This window comes from Paroedura picta, chromosome 10, assembly GCF_049243985.1.
Source record: "Paroedura picta isolate Pp20150507F chromosome 10, Ppicta_v3.0, whole genome shotgun sequence".
Lineage (NCBI taxonomy): Eukaryota > Metazoa > Chordata > Lepidosauria > Squamata > Gekkonidae > Paroedura > Paroedura picta.
In genome coordinates, this window is record NC_135378.1 from 36,001,872 (window position 1) to 36,029,322 (window position 27,451).

The 27,451-nt window shown below is 41.6% G+C and overlaps 1 protein-coding gene across 3 annotated transcripts in view; it reads left to right on the forward strand.

The window, feature by feature from the left end:
- Positions 1–295: 295 nt before the first annotated feature.
- MTNR1A (melatonin receptor 1A) overlaps positions 296–27,451 on the forward strand; it is a 37,227-nt gene continuing 10,071 nt past the window's right edge. The window contains exons 1-2 of one of the 3 annotated variants that reach the window (XM_077302156.1): positions 296–358; positions 8,226–8,423. In XM_077302156.1, the coding sequence (XP_077158271.1) occupies positions 8,360–8,423 (64 nt within the window). In that variant the 5' untranslated portion in view covers positions 296–358; positions 8,226–8,359. Of the gene's footprint in view, positions 359–935; positions 1,095–3,412; positions 3,984–8,225; positions 8,424–27,451 lie in introns of those variants that run through there. The other 2 variants (XM_077302154.1, XM_077302155.1) reach the window with 2 other exon arrangements.

Sequence of the window (27,451 nt, forward strand, 5' to 3'; positions counted from 1 at the left end):
CTCCAGGGACTCTGATCTCTGTTGTCTGGACGCAAGCTGTAATTCTGGAAGTTCCCCAGGGCTCACCTAGAGCCTGGCATTACTGCTATGGAAAATACTCCCAAAGGACTTGAGATCTCCCAGGCAGGGAAGAAAAGGAGTGATCTATTTGGATCAGGGTCTGACCTGCCAGTAAATCGACATGGGGTGGGGGGGAAGAGGCGAGGCCATCTTGGATCTCTCCCAACCTTCTTCCTCTGCCCCTCACTCGTCTCCTGGGAGCCAACGCACGTGCTCCTTTGCTGGATTCGAGCCGTGAAGTCGCTCCCCGCCGCAAATAACGAACTACGCGCAAAACAGCTTGCCCAGGACGGGCCGGGTAAGACTGCATTTCAATCCCGCCTTTCGTCCAACCCGCCAGCGAAACAAGCGTCCTGAACCCAAAGCCCAGTGCAAAAGCAGCCCTCCTCTTCCCCCTCCGCAGGGACTCTTGCTGGGGGCCTCCAGCCTCCCGAAGCAGCCGGTTTTATGAATGAATGAAACCACGGAAGGCTGGGGAGTTCGCCAGTCCTTCTGCGGGCGGCGCTGTTGCCACGCGGCGGGAAGGGCGACCGCTGGCCGCGCACGTGTCCGGGGAGAGGGGGGCCCGGCCCGGCGCCGACGCCACCTGTCACCTGGAGGCAGCAGGGGAGGGGAGGGCAGGGGAGGGGCTGCTACTGGTTGGGGACGGGGCGGAGGCGGCGAGGAGCGGCTGGCTGGCCGGCCTGCAAGGGAGGGGGGGGGGGGGCGGGCGGCGAGGCTATAAAAGCAGGCGGCGGCGGCGGACGGGACAGGCGGCGTTCGCGCGCAGGGCGGGGGGGAGGCCGGCTGCGAAGTCGGCGGGCGAGAAGGAGGGGCTTGTGGGCCGCCCCTGCCGGTGGGCCGCGGGCTCTGCGGGGATGGCGGCCCGCTGAGCGGCATGCGCGGAGGCAACTGGAGCGGCGCGGCCTCGGAGCGGCCCCCGTGGGTGGCGTCCACCCTGGCCGCCATCCTCATCTTCACCATCGTGGTGGACGTCCTGGGCAACCTGCTCGTCATCCTCTCCGTCTGCCGCAACAAGAAGCTGAGGAACGCCGGTGAGCGGCGGCGGCGGCGGGCAGGCTGGGACGGCTAGGACGGCCCGACGGGCAGCGGGAGGCGCCTCCGGGGGCTTCTCCGGCGGCCGCTCTTGGGCAGTGCTCGGAGTGAGTGGCTCCTCCGCGCGCTCTTTCCCGGCCGCCCGGCGGGGCTGGCAGCCCAGGCTGGCCTTGGGGAGGGAGTGGGAGGGCGCGCGGGGCGGAACTGCGCCGGGCTGCCTGGAAAACGGGTTGATGGCAAACTCGGTGCGCTTCAGTTCTCCTCGACCACTGACTCACTGGGGGACACTTGGGAGCTACATAGATTTTTGTCGTTTTCGAGTTGTGGTCTTCTCTGGAGAGCAGATCCGATGCTTGGTGTGTTGGTTTTCCCGTAATTCTGTGTTACCCTTTCAAACTAAGTTCCTGTAAACATTTTAACACTTCCATTCTGGGGAGAGCGGGGGGGGGGGGGGGGAGAGACATTGCATCACCAACTCAGAGCGTCTTCCACTCCAGCTATGGTATTGTGTAAGAAGGAGAGGCTTGCAGGAATTTTTAAAATGTATGGCTACTGTATTGAGACCTTGGCTCTCCTGGCAACTGTGGTGCTTTAGAGTCCAGTCCTAAATACCCCCTTCAAAGTCTGTTGAAGTCAGTGAGATTAGAAGAGTGTAGGGAATCTGTTTAGGGTTGTGCTGTTAAAATTTGGTAAAACAACCGGACTTAGATCCTGAGGACAATTCTGAAAAGCCACTATTTGCATCCAGCTGAGATGTGCCCCGTGTCACATTCAAGATTCTGAGCAGTCCTAGAATAAATCTCATTCATGCACATTCCAGCATGAAGGGAATGTTTGTTATATAATTACACGTCATTTGAGATATCATCTGCTCAATACTTGGAGAAACACAGGTTCCAAAGACTTTCTGTTTTGCAGCAATTCTGTTTTAAGTTATTTCTCTAGAAGTAAGAAACACAATAAGTGTTTTCCTTTTGGAGGGAGGAAGTTGGTTCACTTGTAATTTTCTCAACGATGCTGGATATGTAAATGTCTTCACTTCATGGAAGTATTTCCATGTAGGAAATCAACACACACTGCGGTACGGCTCCTCATATGGGTAATGCAGCATCAGCGGGACGCAGGCAGGAGATATGTGGTGGTTTGCAGTTTTGGAAAATATGTAAATACAGTGGGGGGAACAGCCTCTGGGATTATCATGTGTGAAAATGTGAAGTGCACTGTATGTTGTTTCCTACCTGAAATTGTTTCATTTCTCTCTCTCTAAAAACATAACAAGGGCCTTAGTGAAATTGGTTAATGCATGTGGAGGTTTATAAAATACAAGCTACCTACATCCCCCTATTGGTTTTATAGATTTACTCACTCAAGCATCTCCCTTACTGGAAGCCCATAGTTTAGTGACAAGTAGGAAGTCCTGGGTTCCAATCCTGACTCTGCGGTGAAGATATCAGATAACAGTTGTGAACTAGACAGACCAGTGACCTGAATACATTGGCAGCCATGTCTTGTGGATCTTGGTAAATTAGATTATTCTTTGGGCTTTTGAATGTCAGTATCCTGATTTGAGTAGTACTTTCTTCCTCGAAGCCATAGATCCTGAATGGGGGACTCCTTCTAGGGACTCCTACTTGCCTAGAAACTACTTTCATTGTTCAGGGAGCAGATCTGCCATGTAGAGCACTGGGATTCCTTTGCAGTGTTCTGTTGTTATCATGTGTCCTTCGTTCCTCAGTCTCCTCCCTTTCCCTTGTTCCTTTCATATAATTCTCACAGCTGAAATAGAGGGTGGGGAGGAGTTGTACTAATTTAGTAATTGGGTACCGTTAGGGAAAACACAAATTCCTGCAGTTTGGAAGTATCATTTGTCAAGTTTTAGGACAGACATGTAGCTAGCTATCCCAATGAACACGCTAACTGATAGAGTAGGACTTTTTGCCCCAATATCATTTTTTAAGATAAACTTAGTATAGTAAGATGATGCAGGAAGTTTTCCAAGTGGTTAAACTTCTTTATGAAACCAAAGCTGCACTTTATTATTAAAAATGTTTTCAATAGTCAAACATTGAAAATGGGAATAAGGGTTGGATTCCTCGATTTTCTGGCTCAACCGCCTATGATTCCTGTCCTTACGTGCTTCCCATGTGGCTTTTGTCCATTTGGATCCTGTCATCTCCTCTGTAGCCTTTTTGGTGATCAAAGTGGGCCCCTTCTCCCTTTTTCAACAGTGGGAAAGCTGGTTGGATCCAACCCATGGACTGTCAACATTAATGAAATTTCACACCTATGAAAAGGTAATTGAGATTGGCCATTATCATTGTTTTTGTGTGTGAGAGAGAGAGACAGAGCAAAGTTTCTTAATCATAACTATTTATACATTATACATGTATATTAGCTTGTTCAGTTTAAGACAAAATACAACTGTTTGCAAAGTCACGGTGGAGCCTTGTATATTAACATGGTCATCTGGTAGCATTTCTTTTGGACACTGGCTGGAAAGTTTGCCTGGATTAGGTGAGGGAGGAATGGAAAAGGCCTCCTGAAGAAAATAATATACAACAGAAGATCATTTTGCCAGAAGAAGTGGATCTGGTGGTGGTGAACAAGGAGACCCTCATGTGCCTTTTTGCGAAAATGATTGGAAGACAACTTCATAATGGATTATTGGACTTCTTAATGGTGATGAAAAACCAAAGACTTGTACACAGTAGGATGGCCTTTAAAAGACCCTTGCAAGAAATGGCACCTTCTGTTTGGCAGTCAGAAGGTTAGTGAGAGCCATGGTTCTCAACGCAAGAGAGGAGTATCTCATTCCAAGGGTCCCTTCCTAGTCACACACATGGCTTCGATAGATGCTCTTCTGGGCACAGGAGCTGGGGATGCTACTGGTAGGACCTTTTTATTAAATGTGCTTGACCATAATAAGTTTCATCTGATTTTTATTTATTTATTTATTTTTAGGATTTTACATCTTCTGGTAGAAAAGTTCAGTCCCTGATGCTAGGACAGCTAGGGAACTGCAATCCTAGCTGCACTTGCATGCTCTCAACGTCCTGATCCTGATATATATATGGAGAGGCCTTGCATTCATGGGCTGCCTTGTTCTGTTCAAGTTAGAGAGCAGAGCTGCACAGAAGGCACAAAGCGATGTGCATAGACATTGCATCGAAATGCCTGGGGCAGCCCTTTGGGGTGGCAAATGCTTCCATTTGTGGAAGGAATTCATTTATTTCATTTCGACCTGACTTTACTCCCCAGGCAGTGGAGACTCCTCGTGGCTTACATCATTCTTTCTTTCTCCATTGTATACTCACAACAACCCTGTGAGATAGGTTAGGCTGGGGTGTCCCAAGGTCACCCAGCAAGCTTCCATGGCAGAGTGGGGATTCGAACCTGCGTCTCCAGAATCCTAGTCCAATATTAACCGCTAACACTAACCACTGTACTGCACTGGCTCTCGGGATGGATCAGGGTTGAAAGTCTAAATGTTGTCCTATATGGGATTTAACTTTTCTGTAAATTGTCATAGGTACATAGAAGGCATAAGGATTTTAGGGGGTGAATTACAGTTGTCTGTATTATATGGCTGTATTTGGATGCTGTGACACAGTTTACTAATGTAACAGGATTAACTTTTGCTTATATATTCCCACTGTCATGATGGTCAGTTCGTAGTCTGAGGAAGAGTGCTTGCATTCAAAACCTCATGCCTTGAATAAATCTTGGTTGGTCTTAAAAGTGCTACTGGACTCTGATTTTATTGTGCTCAGCAAAGTGGGAAGATTCCCTTTGGAGTAAGTAGACTTTGTACAACTTAAGTGGCTCTTCAGCTGAAGAAGAAGCTGAATTGGAGAAAGGCTGACTTTGCAGCCTTAGGATACAGAATAACAGTATGCAGTACTGAGTATAACAACCTTCACTTGACAGACACCTGTAGGTTGATGTCTCTTGTCAAGGAAGCTTCATTATTAGAGAGCCTCAAAATATCTATGGTCAGAATGTTGTATCTCGCAAACACGATGGGTACTTCTAATTTAAAGTTTTATAGCTTTGTGCTGTCACTTTTATTAAGCATCCTTCTGAAGGGTAATTAGTGCTGAAGACCAGAGACTCATGTCTGTTGGAAGCTTTGGAAGCATCCTTATTATATTTTTGATATATTTTCCCCACTTCTGACTTAACTTAGGGATGTCCCATGAAGCAGCTTTATTTGGGTTCCGGCAGCACAGTTATAAATAAGGACGAGAAGTGGTCAAAGCTGGTGTGTGAGAGATCCCCTGTGTGTCGTCTGTCTTGGGGTTATAGGTAATATAGTAGGAACACCTAAAGAAATGTATTCTGTAACTCTGAACTGCTCTTAAAGGGTTTGGGTTGTACTGCAAATTAGACTGTAAGCCTATGGAACTCCATCATGAAAGGGAGCAGCCCCTAAAAATTCAGTGCTTGGCTATTTTTTTGGCCTCGCCTGTTATAACTTTTGCAGTTATGTGACCTTCTATTTTCCTCGTCTCCTACATTACTTCTAACTGAGCCAAAAACTGAGGGCCAGCACACAAGAAGAATACATGACCATTTTTCTGCACCACAAACATTCCCTTGTGAGGAAATTATGCAGTGCATACATGGTCACATGTGACAAATAAACATAGGCTTGTTTTTGGCTTCTTGTATCAGCACTCCTCAGTCAGACATGGCGGAACAGACCTAACTGAGCATATCCCATGTTATGTATGTGCTTGTCACACAGACGTGATATTGGTGAAGCCCTGAGATGTTGGTATATCAACCTGTGTGTACAATTTGTGATGTGGTGTTGAGGATTTCCCCCCAGAACACATTTGGAAACAAATGGTCTGGAAAACAGGCTAATAAGAAATTAAAGTAGGGTTAGTGGGAATGAAGTTTTGCAGGAAGAAAAAGCTTTGGTACTGCTATCATTATTAAGCTATACAGCAAAAAAAAAAAAAAAGGGAGGGGGTTTAGTGTGTATGGTTACTTAATCCTTGTTTAGCCATAGGATTGATTCCGTGTTTTACAGTGATTTGCCAGAATCAGGATCAGATTGAGAGGTTAAAAGGGGGGGGGACATGACCCAGAAGGTATTGTGACCCATCAGGTTTAACATAGATCTTCAGCTACTTATTTTAACTTTCTAAGGGATATGCAGTCTTTCAGGCCACCTTCCTGCTCAGGACTGCAAAGGTGGGGGAGCTGGAGGTCAAGCCCTGTCTGCAAGGCTCAATGCAAGGGTTTGAGGCTGCCTTCTGTTTGGTGGGTTCTGGCGTTGTGCAGTCTTTCAGGAGGGTAGAGCACAATATTACCCTTTGAAATCAAGGTTGGCTTTAGATGTCTCTGGCTTTGAAAAAGCATGCTAGATATATTAAAATGTTTCTCTCATTGATCACATCCTTATGCCTTCAGTGCTATTTGTGCAAAGAAAACAATACATCAAGAACAAGGGAACTGAACAGTTGTAAATGTTCTGTGGAACTGCAAATTTTAAAGTGCTTAATCAGAATGCAGAGTCAAAACCCTTATGATATCTAGCTGAGATGTTATGCAAAAATGTTTATTTTGTGATGTGTCACAAAAAGGAAAAAATAGTTTTCAAGTCTGGTTTTAATATTGGAATAAATTAGAGAAGACACTAAGAAACAGAAACTTTGCATTCTTAAAGTAAGAGTTGGAGACCCCAATTTCATAGATTGATGCTTGCTTAAAAGTCTCATTGTGTTGTGGTGTTATTGTTGCTAGTACAGAATGCAAAATTGGGCTATTAACATTCAGGCAGCTCTGTGTTCTTTATTGGCAGCACTTATATCTTCTGAATTATTTCTTAAATATGCATATTGCTGGATTTAAGCTGTTCCTGGCAAAACAAGACAAAAGTTATCAAACAAAACATGAAAAAATGCAAGAATAGCAAAGGAAAGGAAAGTCTTTTGGATGTATAGGTTTATTAATCTTCATTTGAGTCACACCTTAATATGGTGTTGTGCAAAAGTTACTCTGACTCCTGATGTCGAAATCCTGCACCCGTTGCATTTCCTCCTTTTTTCTCACCTTCAAATGCCTACCTTAACTATGGTTTAGCAATACTTTCTTCACTGTCAGTTGATCAGCAGTAACAGATGTCTTCTCTTAGTCAGGGCTTGCAGATCTGTTTCTGACCCTGGTTAGGGCTGATGGTGGTTAGTGTTCTGCAGATACTTAGTGTAGAAGAGGCTGACAGGGAAAGAGAGTTTACTGTGCACAAGGAACAGGACCTCAGTTCTCTCCCATAGAGTAGCGATCCCCAACCTGTGGGCCGCAGACCACATGTGGTCCTTCGACTAATTGGAGGTGGGCCCTGAAGGACGCCTTCTCCCCCCCCCTGGCCCTTTACTTCATCCCCCCGGCCCTTTACACTTCGGGTGTCATTGTCTCCCATCACCCCCAGATGGGACTATCTTAAACATTACCATAGTGATCAGAGAGTGCTAGGGCAGTGGTTGAGAGTAGAGGAGTAAACTACCCCCCCTCCAACAGGCCTCAGTAAAAGGCGTTGAGTGGTCCCCGGTGAGTGGTCCCCGCCGTTGAGTGGTCCCCGGTGATAAAAAGGTTGGGGACCACTGCCATAGAGCACTAGTGGGTCTTCTTATAACATGCTAGTTTTTTATATGCAGGGACCGTGGAGCATTTATGTACCCATCTGCACATCTACTGGGGACTCCATCATGTCAGTCCACTGACTGTGTAGTTTGGCTCTCACTGATTTTTGATTATTTGAAAGTCCATATAAGTAATTTCAGACATACAACCTATACAGTCAAGCCCCTAACAACATCCTTGATCTTCTGGGCTTGTAGAATTAGGTCTTGTTTTTGTGTGAAATATTTTATTTGGAGTAGTAATGCAGTAATCTGACTGATGGAAAGTCTTCTGTTCTCTTTGCATAGGTATTTGTTAACAGACAAATACCAGAATGCAAGGTAAGAATGCTCTTCTGGTAATCAGTCTGCCAGTCTGTTCTTGATGGTTTGTTTTAAAATTGAACAAATTGGTTTCTGTCAATATTTTTCGTTGTCTGTTTTTTTTTTAAATGTTGCTGTTCTGAACTTTGAAATAAGAAAGCTCTTGTCTTGTTACAGGTATCGCTCGAACCCCTTCCGGAAGCCCCAAGGCAGCATGGAAGATACATAAACATCTAGAGCATTGGGAGCTCAGTTGCACTCTTAACAAGACCATCTAATAACACACAAACTCAGGATCTGATGGAAAATGAATGGACAATGGGATGGCAATAAACATTGCTATTTCAGTCTTACAAATATCCGGTAGCAAAAATGGTAAGCACATTGTATGCAACAGGCGTGATGGTGGAAACATCCGCTAGATTTGTCAGAGTTCTTCAGCTGAAGACAAAAATGGGGCCCAAAGCACATTAAGCACCACTTTATGCTTAATTTTGCATCTCCTGTTCTTCCTAACATTTCAATCCATCGCTATAGGCTACAATAGACTTCCTAATGTACAAGCAATTAAATATAACATGGTCCTATGACAATGTACATATGAAATGTGTCTTGATTTCTGAACTGATCACAAGATGAATTGTTGGCTGTACTGAAGGAAGGTCTATCTACCTTCTTTTCTTCCTCTTTTGCTGGGCTGCAATCTTGTTACCCTTTATCCCTTTGATGTTCTGCTTCAAAAATACTTTCTAGATAATGACCGTTATGGAATATTTTAATAATAGAAATGTTAGCAGTGCACCTGTGGCTGCTGGGCTCTCCTTTCATGGGCAGTATAAATTTTGCTTTTTTTCAGCTGAGAGGGAAAATTATATACTCCTTGGCAGGTTCTTCCTTCTTTATGACCTTTATACTCTGTGGTAGTGCTGATCGTCTCAGCTTGGTTGTTTTGTACTTGCATGAATTTATAGGGCACAGGGAACGATTTTCTTCTTCTTTTTTTTTTTACAAATATTGTATTTTTATTATATAGAGACATTTATTGTTGATCCTTCTGCCCTTCTGTTTGCTCAGTTTTTTGTATATATGCAAAAATATGCTTTAGGGTGTAAATGGGTGGACGTTGGTTATGATTCACAGTGATTTACCTGTGTGTGTTCACTTAGGGCCTAATAATGGGATACATTTTCCTCTTGACCATTCCAGATTGGATCAGCAAGCTGTGTGCTGGGAGTTCTGTCCTCAGCCCCATTCGGATAGAAACCACAGTGTATAATAGAGTGCTCTCCAGTTTCCCTTTCTTCAGTTTTTGTAATGTGAAACAGTTCCAGAGAATCTCTGTTCACCCCAGTAGGGACATGTTGCCCATGAGTATGCAGTATCCTGTCACTACACAGCTCTAACAGCTTGTTCATGGAGCTGCTTCAGGTCAGGAAGGTGGCAGGGGATTGAAGTAGGATTAGCAGGCTTATTACTGAAAAGTGTCTCTTCTCACAGCTGCTCTGACTAGTAGACAGTGGAAAATAAATAAACCAAATGCTGTTGGGATAACAGTGTGTCATCATTTACCGGTTTCCCCTGGACATTTGACTTTTTTAGGAATTGCAAGAAAGTCTGTGGTTTTATCGTAGAGCTTCAGGAGATTCCAAGGGAAGCACAGTGTCACTTCTGGGTTCCCAACCATCATGTGACATCATGTCATGACAGACCAAAGGCAGTCCTGCCTCCAAAAGGAAAAGCAGCCACTCTTCTTATCCCTGAGCCTGTGGGAGTGTTGCTTCAGCATCTTTTAAGGGGAGGGGGTGGAATGTTGGGAGGGAAGCATAGCAGGGGTGAATGTTTTGTCTGCTTAAGCAAGAGAGCAAATGGGTTGCTCTGCTTATTGGTTTTTACCTCTGGAAGAGGAGAGTGTACCCAGTTGTGATGCCTCTCTCTGGTGATGAGCAGATCTTGGACCATTTAGTCTGACTCATGGAAAGGACCTTCTAGTGTGGGTGTGGAATCCTGTGTGTGTGGAAGACTGCAACCCAAGGCTAGTCAACTAAAGCCTATTTGTAACTAACTTAAATTAATGTGCCTTAGGCAGGTTTCTTCTTTAACTATCTGAAGACCTGGCCTGTCTATATGTTCTTTTAAACTAGCCTGTAAATAAATAAATCTTTGTTATTTGCATACAACTTCTTCATCAGTGATCTCCGTGTTCTTATTTTGTATACCACAAAATTTACCTCACAGCAGTGACCCCAAAGTCGTTCCACTTGCTACCCTAAGAATATCTTGCAACTGAGGGTTCTAAACAAACAGTTCTAAACAAACCTGGTTCTCCAAAATCATAAAATGAGTAAATCATAAGAGGCTATAGGGGTCATTTCGGTTGGTAGAAAGGGCCAATCACAGGGGTCATGTGGATGACGTAACACCGACCCCCTCAATATATCATGATTCTAATCTGGATCAAACACACATCTAGGAATTTAGTTCTCTACTTAAATCAAAACTCAAAGAGATATTTCAAAAATATCTTTCTTAAGTGAAAGACTTGAAGGAGTTCAATTGAGTTAATGCCTTTAGCCAGTTTGATCCCACTTTATGACATTTATATTAATGAGATTAAGAATAAGCAAACTTCACTTAGCCTTTATGTCTGAAATGTCAAGGTATACCAGGCAATAATGTAATAATGTGAGAGCCAGTGCGATGTAGTGGTAAAGATTGGCTGACCAATCTGGAGAACCAGGTTTCATTACCCATTCCTTCACATGCAGCAGTTGGGTGACCTTGGGCCAGTCACAGTTCTCTTAGAACTCTCAGCCCCACCTACTTTACAGGATGTCTGTTGTGGGGAGAGGAACAGTGTTCATAAGCTGTTTTGAGACTCCTTTGGGTAGTGAAAAGCAGGGAATAAAAAACAGCTCTTTTAATTAGTTAAATAGTTCAGCCCTATTTTGCCTAAGCAGACCAGGGATTTCACAATCAGTCTCTTCTGACTTTAATCAAGCCAGTCTCTTGAAGTGGACTGGAACTACAGTTCTCTGCCTTGGTGTCTTCATCTTCGTTCTTTCCAAGGGTTCTTAAAATATTGATTTTTTTTTTTTTACAAATTCCTGATGGAAGCTGCCTGCAAACATTGGTCTTTCAAGGAAGGGTAGTGGAGTCAAGATTTCACCAGCACAGAAATCCCAGTTCACTTCTGGATAACAGGACTGTGGGTATGGGGGGGGGTTTAGAGGGGGACAACAGAAGTGAAATCTGTCATGCCGTTGGGATCTCAGAAGTAAGAAGGAACAATGGCATGGGATAGCTGCCTGCAATCAGAATTAAGTCTCGTTCTGTTCCTCATGAGGGACTCCACACTAGCATAAGATTATGGGGATGCCAGCATTGTCATGTCACTATTGAGGGTTACCAGTTGTAGTTGGATTGGAAAATCATTCTACTACTTACTTGAAAGTTTAAAATCAGATCTTCCAAATTATTCTGACGCATTATTAAACCAGAAATATTCTTAATCTGGAACTCCTGTGTAATTGAAGTGGATTCACAGAGAGTTAGTTCCCCTGTCTTTTGTTCTGGATAAAATTTTAACCAAAATAACATTTTTTACTCTTGACTGTTCAAAATAATCAGGAGTGACTATAAAACAAGTTAAGGGGATATTCTGAAATGAATGAAGACCACTGTGTAGATCAATGGGTCTTTTCCTAATTAAATACATAAAATAATTATTTATCCATCCACTACCTGGGCACATATAAACAAATAAAATACTCTTAAGGACTTTGATATTTTTGATAAGATTCTCATAAGCAGGATATTTAAAATAAGGTATAAACTTCTTAATGAATAGGTAAGATTTTTAAAAATGTTACATGGTGATTTGGGAGCAGTTATGTACAAAGTACATTTCAAGTAACCCCTTCTGCTTTTGGTTATTGTTTGGAATGAGGAAGATGCTGCTATGTTCTGCTTACAGAGCTTTTTATTTTATTATCTCTGGGTCTTTTTACCTTATCTTCCTAGTCCTTTATTTTAATTGGGCTTTTATCTAGATGTGGAAGGGAGGGAAAGACAAAGGGATTTCCTGTGTTGCGTTTTGTCTGTGATCTGCAAAGATTTGTTTGGGGTTGTTTTGCTATTTTACCCTATTAGTGTTTTGTTTAACCTCTAAGTTCCCCATTAGTTTCTAGAGCCTTTCAGGAGGCATTAGTAGTTTTAGTGTAAAGTATAAGTTTTAAGTTAGTGCTTTACAACCCATTAGTAAACAGCGCAAATAAGATGACTATTTTGCCCATGTCCATTAATAATGAAAAAGGTTGCAGAACTGAAAGAGGGCATATTAGCACCTGATACTGACGTTTTAAAAGATGATTTGCCCTCAAATTCCTCAGTTTTTTCCTTGACACTGATACTGACATTGTCAATTATATTATGGTTATTAGTAGGAACATAGAAAACCTAAAATGCATAAAAATTGTTCAGGAGATTTAATGCTATTGGCCAATCACACTTCACTAATTGCTGAGACCTTAAGGCATACTGTAAATGGGCTACACTTCCTTTCCAAATAAAAATGTTGGTGCATAATAGAAAGGATGGGATTCACAAGGGTCATTCAAAGATGAATCCATTAACTGCAAAAATCACTGTATCATATTAGGCTAAGATGAGGGGAATGGGAAAGACTATTAAGAGTAGCAGCTAAATAATCCACCTATAGTACATAATCCTCTTTCAAATTATGGCAGATATTGATCTGTTTTCTCCCCTCTGGACAGGCCTTTTTAGTCATCTTTATGCTAATGGACACCATACATCTACCTAGAGGATCACAAGGTTAGATGGGAAGAGAAGGACTTTAAGAAACAAATGGCTTGTGCCATCTTCTCAAGTTTCAAAGCTACGTTATGAGTCCTGAGGGGTGTCAGTAGCAGCCCCACTCAAACGGAGTTGCTGGTATCTGCAGATGTCCTCCATATGACACAAGCCGTCTTTGTTATGCATGCACTTGCTTGCTTTCCTGTCTAGCCTTGGGCTTTTCTTGGTGTAGCAATTAGGAGCTCCAACTTCTAATCTGGTAGACAGGTTTGATTCCCTGCTGTTCCCCATGCAGCCAGTTGGGTGACTTTGGGCTATCACAGCCCTGATAGTGCTGCTTGGACAGCCTCACCTACCTCACAGAGTAGGGGAAGGGAATGCAATTGTAAGTTACTTTGAGACTCCTTTGGGCAGTGACAAGAAGGTTATAAAAAACAAATCTTCTTAAAAAGTTGGATTTGTGGTGTCTGTTACCATTTTGGTACAGGACATGGGATATATATCTCCTGAAATTGCAGCTGTGCCCAATGGAAATCAAAAGCAGAGCTATGTAAGCTCCATCTCAGGGCCTCGGATTAAGAGGGGCCATTCAATACCCGAAAATACCATTGCTGCGCGCAAAGTGTTTGGAACAAGTGGGCAGGTCTAGATGGAGTTTTTGCACAGGGGGGATTTTGACCAGCCATCGGAAAGGAAAGGAAAGGAAAAAGACTGTGTGGTCTTTCAGAAATATTGCCCTGACAGCAGCCACCATCACAGCACAAGCCTCTTCGCTGCATGACTGAAGGTAAGTTAAATTTTAAAATGGGAAGCTCATTCTTGTCAAACAAAGCTTCTGCCTCAAGTATTGAAGAGTCACTATTAGCACTATGCATAACTTCACCATGACATTTTGTGGTGGGCTCTGCCTCTCACAGCAGCCATTTTGTGATTGCACCCATCACACTGTGCCAGAATTACCAAAGCAGCCACAAGTTCGAAAAGGTGGGAGGACTCTTGTCCTGTACTTTAGAAACAAAGCGTTCTACCTTATCCAGATTCTGTTCTGCAGTCACTGGACAGCAGAGGCCATTCTTTGCACCATTCAACCTGTCACATTTCATTAGCTCCCTGCCTACGGAGAACTCCCCCTATAACCAACTGCTTGTTAATTCATCTGCAGAAAGCTCCAAGGAATTCTCTTTAAGAGTCATTTTAGGCAAAGTATTTGATTTGTACCTCCTTTGGCATCACTTAACAAAACTTGCCAAGCATCGGATTTGGCAATCTTGCTCACAAGAGCATTGCATGATTCTTCTCAAAAAGAAACACCATCGGTGTAAGGAGGCTGGGAGGGCAGAGGTCACCTTATTAAAATATGTTCTTCTCTATGATATTGTGCAGGGATACCATTTAGGACGTCTCCCTTCTGCTCATTACATTCTATTGAATATAAAATGACTTGGCTAACTGGCTTGAAAATGTCAGCCAGGAATTATTTGATACAATATGATGCTTTTGGATTGCTACAGAGTATTGAGGTTTTGTTTGAGCTGCTCCACTGTAACCTTTTGCTGCTGTTGTGGTTTAGTTTCCTATCTGATCAGGTCCTCCACCTCAGTTGGCTTCATTAAGTAGTATACTGCTACTAATATGGCTAATACACTGAAAATAATAATACGGTTTCTTCTCCCAGTGTTAGAAAACTAGGGTTGGTAGCTCTGGGTTGAGAAATGCCTGGAGACATTGGGGGTGAAGCCATAGGGGAGCAGAATTTAGGGGCAGGGAGGGATCTCATCTCAGTGAGTATAATGCTATGGAGTCCACCCTCCAAAGCAGCCATTTCTCCAGGGGAAGCCACTGTTTTCTGGAGATGAGCAGCAATACTGGGGATCCTCAGGTCCAACCTAGAGGCTGGCATCACTATAGAACATTATTATATGGGTTATATAGTAAGTGGAATATATATTTTCTGATTATCTGAAATTGCTGACTAGTTCCTAAACTTTAAAAAATCGAAGGCTAAACAATCAACTGTTTAACAGGAAAAGGAGGAAGGGACTGAATCCAGCTTCTACCTGTCTCTTCTCAAACAACTGCTTGGATAGGTTACAGCTTTGTTTTAATTGTTGTGAACTGCCCCAAGCCCATATGGTGAGGAGCAGTATACAAATTAAATATTATTATTATAACAAACCAGGTTTGTTTAAAAAGCCCATTGCAACCAGAAGTGGGCCCCTCAATGTGGCTGCAGCTGGATTAACCTGCTAGTTGGAAGGTCAGGGTGCCCAATCAGATAAATGTAGTTACCCCCTTCATCAGGACAAGCTGCCATGAGGTGACAATTTTGCCCAATTCCGTCTCCTTACTAGAGCCCCTTATACTGATGGTGCATCTTGTTCCCCAGGTTCCTTCTCAAGGCTAATGTTTGGGACAAACTAGAGGCTGCTTTGGAATACAGATGGTGGGTAGACCCATTTCACCAGTTCCTTTTGTGAGTTTTTATATGGGATCCAAACACATGTCGTGAGACAGAGAAGTACTCATTAATGTACTCATGTACATTACTAGTGTACTCATTAATTAAGGGAAGTGAAAGGGAAGTGATTTAGCACCCTCCCAAATAATTTTTAGCATACAGGACAAGTTAAAGCGTATGGGACAACCCAAATTAAGTATTTGTAAATCCCCTGTTCAGATCAGGAGTACAGTACTTAAAATAGTTAACTGTCTCTGAATCATGCCCCAGACACTTTAATTATATACTTGTGTGACAGTGAAATTTTCAATTTCTTTTGTTCCTGTTCACTTTATAAGAAACTATGCCTGATATATTAAAGCTGTGAGAAGTTTTCCCAGAAACAAAAGAATTATCAGGACTTGAAGTGGAATGGTTCTAGGCAATCATTTTAAGGTGCTGTAAGTAGTCCTGATTTTGTTTAATCAGGCCAATGAAATTTCCCACAGCCATTGCTGTTTCTGTGAAGAAAATGAGAATTCTACTATAACTATAGTAAAGTATTGAGTATTATTAGTCTTCCAGTTCCAGCCTAAGCAGATTTCAAAAGCCTTAGAAGGGTTAATTCTGCTTAGAATGGCACTGTTTGCCTAAGTAAATGTTCCCTGTATATTATTTGGGGAGTTTTGCAATATTGATAAATAAGATATGTCTTAATTTAATTATCTATAATTATGCATACTTCACTTACTCTCATTACCCTGGAGCAGGAGTTGACCATCAGCAAGATGAACGGTTTTCTAACAGCATTAGACTAATTGCTGCTTATATGCCTCCAATGCTGGTGTATTAATGGTGAGCTTTTGATATGATTGAATGTTCATGCATCATTATACCTCAGGGAATACTAGACTGATCTGTGTAACAATGGACTTGATTATATATTTCCATGTACTTTGGGGCCCTCATGTGAACACCCTGTCAAGGCAGTGCTTAAAAGATGGAGGTCACCATGTATGTTTCTCAGCAATCTCCATTTTTATGTATTCTATACTGAATATTTTTACTGGTTTCCTTTAAGCATCTACTTATTTGCTCAAGCATCTACTCAATGTCCCTCCTCCATACTGTGGGAAGTGTTAAACTATGTGAAGGGGCATTATTAGTCATTGGGTAAATGCATGCTCTGATCAGAAAGTCAAGACCAAGCATTTCCATTTAAGGAGCCTCCGGTAGCAGACTCTGGTGAGCTGATGATATGACCAGCTCAAAAGGTAAGCACAGATCCTCTCCTGCATGCATGTCTACAGATGGAAGGACAAACATTCTTGCTTGGCATTGGACTGGGGGGGGGTCCTCTCTTGCCTAGTGTAACTTCTTATAGGTGGATAGATTCTCAGCTTCCTTTCTAATGACTTTAGCTATTTCCAAGGTTTCAACCAGAGTTAGCATATAAGAAGAAGAAGAGTTGGGTGTGGCTAGGTTGGAGGGAAGGAGTGGAAGTGCTGGCTGGATCCAATTCTCTGTGATTTAGATTTTGGGTAAATCTGTAGTTGTGCCCAGAAGCAATGTTTGAGACTTTAGAGATTGATAACACAATGACTTAGAAATGCATTCAAGCAACTGTAATTTATAGCGTCAGACACTAGGGGGAAAAATGATCCACGATTTTTGGAATTCTGAAGAAGAACAATGCAACATCTCATTGTATCTTAAGATTTTAGAATAATTTTAGAAGAACAGAAGAACGTTAGTTAATTTATTTATTTTATGGTGTTTATTGTTCACCTTTCTTTGCCTTCCTCAGATCAGATATTGTAAGTGGAACTGGTAAATGTTTAAATATATATGTGGTGATTAATCATATTATTCACATTTTAAATTAGCACTCACTAGATCCCAGTTTCAAGCTGTAGTTAAGATGGGGAAACAAGTCAGATTAGCCCTGATGGGTGCTTAGCGCAGGTATAGGAGGGAAAGGAGGTCAAACCATGGGTGGGAAGGGTGGGGGGATCACATCAGCCCACATCTCATGCTGACTGTGCTGTCAGTTTACTTTGTCAGTTTACTTTGGAAAGCTTTCCAAATCATTCAACTAAAAAGTGTCTTTCAGAAGGCTACATAGTTTTCAGGCTATATTTAATTTTTATATAACTTGATTTATAATTATATGCAATACTTATGTTCTTCAAATCAATTTTCCCTCACCCCCACCTTGCCTTATGTTGTCTTCTATAAGATTCCATACTGCACAAGGCTGGACTAAACAGATGCAAGGCTGTGTTGTTTGCTAGGGCTCTTAGCCAATCATCATCATCATCATCATCATCCTTTGCACAGGGGGATCTTATTATAGTCTTGAATTCTGGGTTGCATTTTGCATGATGTTGTTCATCTGCTAGGAAAAGAAGCATCTCTGTTAAAAAATGGGCCTGTGCCTCTCAGCTAGTATCAATACAGAGGTCAATGGCTTTTGTTCTGTGGTCAAGGGAGGAAGTCTTGATTAGGAATGCCATTCAGTGTTGGGTCTTTCATAATGGGTACTTACTTCCAGGTAATCTTCAAGAAACAGGGATTGTACATTTTGTGTTCTGGTCATCAAGATGAATGGTAGTTTAAGAGAGATTAACCCACATTATTGAAGTCACCTATATACAGCATCAAGCTAGCTGCCTTAGAGCATAGAAAGCAATCCTTAATAAGGTTATCTAAAGAATCAGAGAAAGAAACATGGTCTGTCTTTTGTTTTTGATTTTTAAGGTCAAATGACTATCTTAAGAAACAAGAGCAGCACAGTTATAATGATTGGTTTGGACTTACACGTTAAAAGTAAGAACATTCCCCCCTTTGGTGATATAGTCTGCTTTTGAACAAATTGCAATGATACGTTATTATGCCCAAAATTGCCTGTAATGACAGTGAAGCCTCAGGGTTGTGTCCCCCCCCCCTTTCTCGCATATATTCTGAAATGATGGCAGTAGCAGTGATGGGACCAGAAATTTCCCAGTGGATCCATCTTTCCCTGTGGCTCAGCTCTGTATATGTATGGCAGGGGTAGTCAAACTGTGGCCCTCCAGATGTCCATGGACTACAATTCCCAGAAGCCCCTGCCAGCAAATGCTGGCAGGGGCTTCTGGGAATTGTAGTCCATGGACATCTGGAGGGCCACAGTTTGACTACCCCTGATGTATGGAATAAAAAAGGAAGAGACAAAAGGCAGGAAGGTGGGCTTTCCCATTAAATTCTGTGGTCATAGTGGTGTGTATGTATCAAGTACTGTTAAGTCACAGCCAATTTATGGCCATCTCAGCAAGGGGCTTTCGAGGCAATGGGAACCAGAGGTGGTTTTTCTATTGCCTTCCTCTGCAGAGCCTTACTTGGTGATTTCCCATCCAAGTACTGACCCTGCTTAGCTTCTAAGATCTGAGGAGATAAGGCAATATCATTCTGCCCTCCATCCACTCATAGTGGTCATCAGACATCATTCATGGCCCCAAATGCTAGTATACAGACAGACAAAGGAAGAGAAGGAAAGAGCTGTGCTAAGGTATATTTTATTATTTGATACCATAAAACACACATAAGATATTCAATTAATACAATTTAATTAGAACATTTTACTAGGCTTCTTCGCAAACATGCAGTGCAATCCTCACAAAATTACCCAGCAGTAAGCCTTATGGGATCTAATGGGACATACTTTCTAGGACATGTGTTCAGGATTGCTTTCTATAAGTTTGTTACCCCAATAATCTATTTGAGATCTCTTGTTTTCTCTCATTTGTAATCTTTCTCTTCTGTCCTGTTACCTGATTCCAAAACTGCTGTTTATCAGAATGAAACATCTGTTCCCTTCATAAGGCTTAAAAATCTACTCAGATTATGTTTGAAATCCAATTAGCCCACTATGACCTAGCTACACTAATACATTTTTCAGACTTTCAATAGCCTAGTTCCTGGTAAACTTCATATGTCTTCTCTAACAATGCACTATATGTCTGCAGGCTTGTCTGGATGGCTTTTTCCATATAAACGGGAGAAAGGCTTATTAGCTGGGCTGCAAAATTCCTAGAAATTTGGGGTTGGAGGACAGAGAGGGACCTCAGCAGGTAGTATACCTTAGAGACCCCTCTCCAAGGGTTCCATTTTCTCTGGGGGAACTGATGATGGTAATCTGGAGATTGGTTGTAATTTCAGAAGAACTGCAGGCCCCACCTGGATGTTGGCAGCCCTGAGCATCAGAAAGTAGTGCTGTTGAAGTGTTTCAGAGTTGAGGGATTTAGTAATCCTAGGTATGAATGTAGTCACTGCTAAATAAAAGTATCAGGATTAACCTATCATGCAGTGGAGGTATCAGGAATCTATCAAAATGGTGCATGGTTAGAATGTCACACTCTGCCTTTGAAGGTTGTTGGGTGACCTTGGGCCAGTCCTCCTTTTTCTCTTCTTATAATGTGACCAAAGTATGATAACCTCAGTTTAGTAATTTTAGATTTGAGGGAGAATTCAGGCTTGAGTTGATCTAGAGCCTTGATCCTATTGGTGGTCCATGGTATCTATAAAACTTTTTCACCACAACATTTCTAATGAATTAAGTTTCTCCCTTTCAGTTTTCTTAACTGCCCAACTTTCACATTCATACATAGTAATAAGAAATACTACAACATCAATAATCTTGATTTAGATCTTCAGAATCTTTTCTGACTTCTTCATGGCTGCCCTTCCCAGTCTCAATCTTCTGTCTTTACACATCCATTTTTTCTAGCTCCTTCATGGCTTCCTTTCCCAATCTCAATCTCCTTAATTTTGTTTCTTCGTTGAAGTCTACTTTTGGTTGATGATTGAGCCAAGGAACTGAAATCTTGAATCATTTCTGTTTCCTCACTGTAAGACTTAAAGTTGTGTAATTTCCCAGTAGCTTTTATCTTCTTCATATTCAGATGTAATCCCACTTTGGCACTTTCCACTTAACCTTAATCAGTTCAACTTTTCACTACTTTCTGCAAGTAATGTAAGGTCATCTGCATATCATTTCATTTCAGCTGCCACCTTTTCTTCCAAAGCCTACCTGTATGAAATACAGCATGGAATAACATTCTGTCCGGTCTGTCTCTTAATGGCAGAGAAAAGGTAGATTAATCTGTGACTGTTTGATATTTCATTGCCTGCTACAACAGTTTGCCTCCACATCAGATTTGCAAAACCAGTGAATTTGAAGACAAACTTCTGCTATATATGCATGGCTGATTCTCTTTCCTGCTTGGATTTTAATCATGCATTTCTTTCTTACCCACTAGCATCAGATACACTGCATGGAAAAATGACGCCTTTTAAATATTCAGTCAAGCACTTTATAATGTCTCCCCTCTTTTTGAATAAGTCAAGGAAGAGGATGTTAAACAGGGATAGTAGACATTAACTAGAACGATGCTGAGGGCATCTGCTTTCAAATGAACTGCTTTTGTAAAATATGGAATATTAAAAATCCACTTCTTATTGTCTTTTGCTAGCATGTACACCTGTGAGAAATGATAGAACATGTTGAAAACCCTAGCATTATTTGATTAAAGGCAGTATGTGAGAGTGTGTTTGTATGTTTTCTGAAATCTAATGGATGCAAGACTTCAACCCAATTCGTATACTAGTCTAGACAGAGTGTTCCAGCAACCTGACACCCCAGTATGCTTTGAAAAATAGAGGAGTATACTGGATAAGTGCTAATCAAACTCTTCTCAGCTCAGTTCAGTTTAAGTGAATTTTCTCTAACAACTGCTGGGAAAAAACTTATCTGATTGTGCCACAAGCGTGTGCCTTCTCACATTGTTGTCTGGGAACTATAGTTTCCCACTGTCCTTTCTTAAAACAAAGGCACCCATTAAGGGTGCTACAGGTTGTGCAGGAAAGTGAGTGACAGTGCACTGGAGCAGGAATGAACTACAAGTAGCACATTTTTCTGTCCTGCATGAGTACAGCAGTACAAAGTAAAAGTAAAATTTGAAAGCTGTTACATAAAGACAGATACATGAGGACTTGCAAGGACTCATTGGGGGAAATGCCACCCAACTGAGAAAGAGAAAGACCCAGGCTTCATGCTGGCATCACACAGGAAATGGTATCACTCCAGCAATATATGGGTAATGCTGTGGTATTTGGGCAAAACTGTATGGCAGAAGCAAGTTGTACCATAGTGGTTTTTACCCAAATACCAGAGCATCACCCAGAAGGTGCAGTGTGATGATGTCACTCCTTGTGTGACACTGTTGATGAGAGCTGGCCATTCTCTTTCTCCCAGTAAGTCCCAACCATCCTTCCCTACTGAGTTCCAGTTCTGGCTTCAATGCCTACTTTTAGATAGTCAAAGCAATTATGGCTGGTGGGAGGACTGAGTTCAGATGACCTACTTACCAGTAGTTTAAGTAATGCATAACTTTACCTGATGTCTGAACCAAATTGAAGTCTCAGAAGAACTCTTGGCAAAATGCTGCTCAGTTTGTGCATCTGACAATTATGTATTCTGATGATGAAGCAGGTAATACCAATATTACTGCATTGCATGTGGCCTGAGTAAGATCATGGAATTCTGAAGAACCCTCTCCTAATAACAGCAGATCTACTTACATATGTTTTGCTTCCTCCAAATGGCAGTTTTCTAAGCTTATGGCAGATGCTTCATGTACCCAAACTGTGTTTTGCTTTGTACACACCAGCTAGCGTTCATTCTAAAATGGCTAGTTGCTTTCCTCCCTAATTGAACAGTCTTCTCCCCCCCCCCACATAGCTGGGTTTTATTTAAATTTTATTTACTCTGCTGAAACTGGTAATTATGTTTTGATCCATTTTACTTGAAGCTAAATTAGTTTCACTTCTCCCACGAAAGCTTTGGGTTGGATTAATCTAGCTACATAGCTCAGTTTTACACATTTCTCCTCATAATTACAGCCACATTCCACATGAGTTTTGTCCGGGTATCGCCTAGATCTCTGGATCTTATGTCTGTTATTGCAATAGGATGCCTGAATGCAGAGTACTGTGTATTGTAGCAAATATATATTTAGCTCCAGACTATTTTTGGCTTTATTGTTTATCGACTATCTATCCTTTGTATTTTCCTGGGAACCTGCACGATTTCTCTGACAGTGGTCCCCAGCAGAAGATAAATTCAGTAAGCTTATAAAAAGGCTATAGTAGATGACAACGTTCCTGGTCACCGGGCTCCTACTCACTGGGCTCCTACTTAGTAAGACAGGTTTGTGTTTCTATTCACAAAATAAACAGGGACTCAGCTATTTTGCAGGCAAAATACCATCGTTTTCCAGGTGTCAGCATTACTTTTGACTTGACTTTTCTTTGAGCAATTAAATATGGAGCACATGCCAGCCTATTAGTCTCACATCAAATGAGCGCCTTTTGGCAGGTGCATAAAAATTGTGCGTAATTTATTGCATGAAAAAGCAAGGGCATAGAAGAAGTGCTTCCTTGCCTTTTTAACTCCTGACTCAACCCAGGCTACAGCTCTGAAAATATATTAGTCTTATAAATTAAAAATTTCATAACTCAGTGGGAATCTGCTTAAGGGAACATTATTTGCTGAATTAATGAGATATCTGATATGGGAATTAATGGGATGGGCCCCTAAAAGGCATGTTATGCCAATAGACAGAAACAACATGCTGACCTGCAGAAGGTGATATTCCGTAACTATGCAGTTCCTGCTTTTGCATATATTCTTGAAACAATCACTTTTCATTATTCATCAGCGAGCGAGGGCATAGATCAGGAACTGCATAGGCTACGGTATCCCAAGACAGGGCACTTATGTCAGCTACACCATTCCCTGCTGCTGTCTTACAGTTTTGTGTCCATTTCAGTATTCTCTCTCTGCATACAAGAACGGACGCAAATGGGACCATTAAAAGAAAATCACTTGAGAAATGCTTCATACCAGAAGATCTGATCAAAGTATGGTATTGTTAAGAATTACTGGTCTATGAATTGATGCTCTGAATTGTTACATACATACTAAATGTTATATAAAAAGCTGTGCAAGCTTTTTATATTAGACAATAAATGAGGTTAGGGTTGTATAACCAGACTCAAAATTAAAACAAATGATTAGATCCTCAGTCATGTTTTCCATTCAATCTGATTTAATTCACCTCTTTTGACTTTTGTCTTATGAACACACTAGCAGAATTCTGCTAGCAGAATTTTTTTCTTTTCTTTTCTTTTCTTTTCTTTTCTTGTCATCACTTCTTTTATCAGCAATAGAAAAGTTGTTTGGCTCCAGAACAGTAACTTGCAAGCAGCAAGAATTTTAAGGAATGATTGAATTCTGGATGCGAATATAAGAACTTGTTTGTCTGGTGTCTGTGTTTATGACCTAGGTAAGAAAAGACTGACCAGTCTTCTAGGTCTTCCACCAGTAACAGAAGCTAGAGAACTTGGTAATTGATTTGAGTAAATTCTAGTTAGACTGTTCTAGAATATAGCAGTTGCATTGTCAGAGACAGTTCCTGGTTCCATCTCAGTCTGTCACAGAGTGGATCAAAAAATCCACAAAATGGTAACTACATGGGTTTCTGCAAACCCCTCACATACATCCAGTTCCAAATGCAGGATCTCAGTTGCCATAACAACTCCTCAGTATTACAGTGCCTCCACCATCAGATTGTTTTAACAACTAAGAATAATATGACAGCAGCAGTCATTGAGAGGCATCAGATGTGGGATGGAAAGGGGGCTGGATCCAGCAGGAGCTGGTTTGAGGGAGGTGTGGGCTAAGGAGACTAAATAATCAAAATGACAATGTGGAAAGTGGTGCAGGTGGGGACGAGAAGGCAGAGAGGTGGACAAGAAGAGAAGAATGAACAGATGGATGGGGGAAAGCAGAGCCACAATGGAGAAAATGGAGAGTAGAAGTGGAGAGTAGAAGAGAAGTCAGAGAAAGAGATGGAAAGTAGATTGTCAAAAGGGAATCAGAATTCTCTGCTCATGAGTCCTTGAAGGGGACTTTTGTACTTCTCTTATTGTTCGTCCTACCTGGGCCATAAATGTAAGTTCAGGTTGCAAGCTAATTTCTCATGACAGTGACTACTAGTTTGTTGGTTTTACAACAAATTCTTTAGATACATCCAAAAAGTACTTTGAATCTTGTCCATTTCTATCTAGCATTTGGTATTTTTGTCAGTGGTTAACAAAACCTGTTACAACATTGCCCTATGCAAAGATTTATGCCTTATCATTTAAAAACGATAGTGGTTCATGCTTCATTTCCAGCAAATCAAAACGCAGTCTAGGTTCTCTGTCCTTTGAGTTAACATACTGAATAATAACCCAAAGCTACTGTCAATAAAGGCATTTCAAGAAGCCCTCATGAAGATGAATGTTACACTGGAGCAAAATCTAACATTTTTATTCCACTGCTTCGAGGCACATGATTCAATGACAGAGCATCAGAATTCATCCTTAGTATTTTAGTACTGAAAATGAACAGTTTGGAAAGGGGAAAATATTCAGAATTACAAGTGTTCTGAATTCCTGCCAAAGCCAAGGAAGAGATACATTAATTACGCATTTGGTAATTTCCCGAGTGGTAAATGAATGATTTTTTAAAATTACTTTTGTATATTTATTTCTTGCCTTTCTACAACATTTATCACTCAAGGTAACTAATTTTAGTAGTCACAATAAAAGCATAAAACAAGCAGGTGCAGTAACCCAAGATCAGCAAAAAAACAACCAATCAATACCTGTTAAGAGCTTCCAAAATCTGAGAAATCTCAGAATACGCCAAAATTGAGTGCCACAGCGGAAAAATTTTGTTCAAGTTATAAGCTTTCACGTGCAGGCTCCAAAGTGCATGTTCACACAAAAGTTTCCTTGGTCTCAAAGGTACCACTGGACTCGCCGTTTGTTCTGCTATTTCAAACCAACATGGCTACCCACTTGAATCCACTTGACACCAGGGAGTTGCGAACTGTCAAGTGCTGCTTGTTTGCTATTATGTGGGAGCAGCTTTAAGGTGATCCATCTTAATCATCACAGAATTTACAATAGCCAAACAGACTCTTCAGGCAATATTTTCCATGCTCCTGCAGCTGTTTTGTTTTTAAGCTTGTCATAACGGTGAATGATTGTTGACTGTCACACCGAGTCATTTCAGGCCTCCATGTAGGGGGCCTTAGCACACATGGATTCTTATGCGACTTGTACAGTAACATTACATCTGTTCATTTTAGGGTTGCCCGTGTTGGAATAGGCAAGATCTGTACTGTAGTGAGCATGATTCAAAAGCATATGAAGAATATCCTGCAGGTGGCATCAGAGGAGATGTGTATTTAGCATACCTAGAATAAGAGCTTCCAGATATTTTTCACACAATGTGCTCTAGCATCCTGATTGGAGACATCCTGCTCCTTTGAGTGTATTTTCTCCCTGCTTGCCTCCAGAACATAATAGAATGAAGACAACAAAACAGTTAGACAGGTCTCCCCTACTCCCTCTCAGCTTTCTATGCAAAGTTTATTTGTCTGATTAATAAAAATTGTCTTTTTTTCTTTTGTGAAGCTTGCTGCTCTGTTCTTCTATTGCATATTTAAACTGAACCAACAGCCAGATCCCCCCCAGTCCCTGGCAGAGGATGGGACTAGGGTTGCCAGATCCTGGTTGAGATTTGGGGATGAAGCCTGGGAAGAACAGGGACCGCACTGGAGTATAATACCATTGCACCCATTCTCCAAAGCATCCATTTTTCCAGGGGAATTGATCTCTGTAGTCGGCAGATGAAGTATAATACTAGGGTATCCCCAAGTCCCACCTCAAGGCTGGCCTCCATGGTCCAAAAGCTCATTTTCCTCACTCCCAGATACATGGGCTGATCCTGCGTTGAGCAGGGGGTTGGACTAGATGGCTTGCATGGCCCCTTCCAACTCTATGATTCTATGATTCTGATTTCATTTCTTCCCCTTTGTCTTTTTTTCTACAGAAAGACTCTCACTGTTATATTTGTTTAATTTTAAAATATGCTTGCAGTCCTGAGGCAGTAACTGTGAAGGAGTCAAAGAGCATTTGTTGAACTGAGAAAAATACCATGGAGACAAGCTGTCCGTAAAACTGCTCTCTGTTGACATATCATATGCCAAAAAGAAAGGAGTTTATCAAATGGGATTTGATGCCACATTATTACTGCGTGCCTGTGCATTGCCACCAGCACATTTAACATGACTAAATGTCACCATAATTTACTTCCCTGAAGTGAAATTCTCAGCCTTCATCCTTTTGTTATCTAGCAGCTTTCCACTTCATGTCTCACACTGTTGTGCATTATTTGAGGAAAAGAGAATTGGGGCTCCCAAAGGGGAAATTGCCAGTAACCAATTTCTATGGTCTGAGTTTCCTGTGCAGATTTCATTAGATAGGGGCCAGGAGCCTGCCTGAAAGATGGTGATAGACTGCCCTTGCATTGCCTCACTGATCTAAAATAAAGTTGGCCAGTAGTTGTTGACCCAGAGGACGCATGAATGTTCCTGCCCCAAAGGGGTGAGGGGGTGAGAGAAATCATTATCTCCAGAGCTGGGAGCATATTATTCTGGCTGATGAACATTACTACCTCAGTGTTGTAACTTGTAGAACTGGGACATTCATCCTCAACACTTAATTTTATTAATTTAATTTGGTTTAAATGGCATTTCTTCAATAAAGTAGATCTCAGTTTTCTTACCTGCTTTTATTCCTGCCCTCTCTTGCTTTTTGCAGTTTTGCAGCCTGAGCAGCTGCTTATTCAGTTGCATAGTTCTCCCCATACAGTGAGGCAAAACAATATAGACCAGGGGTCTAGTGAGCCAAAAAGCAGCATAGATCCTAGGCGATGTTACCCATCTGTATCTCGGTGTGTAAAATCTGTTACACTTCATTGGGAAATAGTCTCATACTTTGCTGATGGTTTAAAAAAAAATCTTTTTAAAAAGTTAGCATTTCTGTAAAATTGCAGTGTTGGAAAGTCACAAAGAATAAACCATAAAACATTAGCAAATGTAAAGATGTTCTTCTGGAAATCTCTCATGCTACCATCATTCCAGGGAAAAGTGAGTTACTCATAGGGAAGCTAGGAGCCCTTTGTTGATCTGAGAGCCAGTATGGTGTAGTGGTTAAA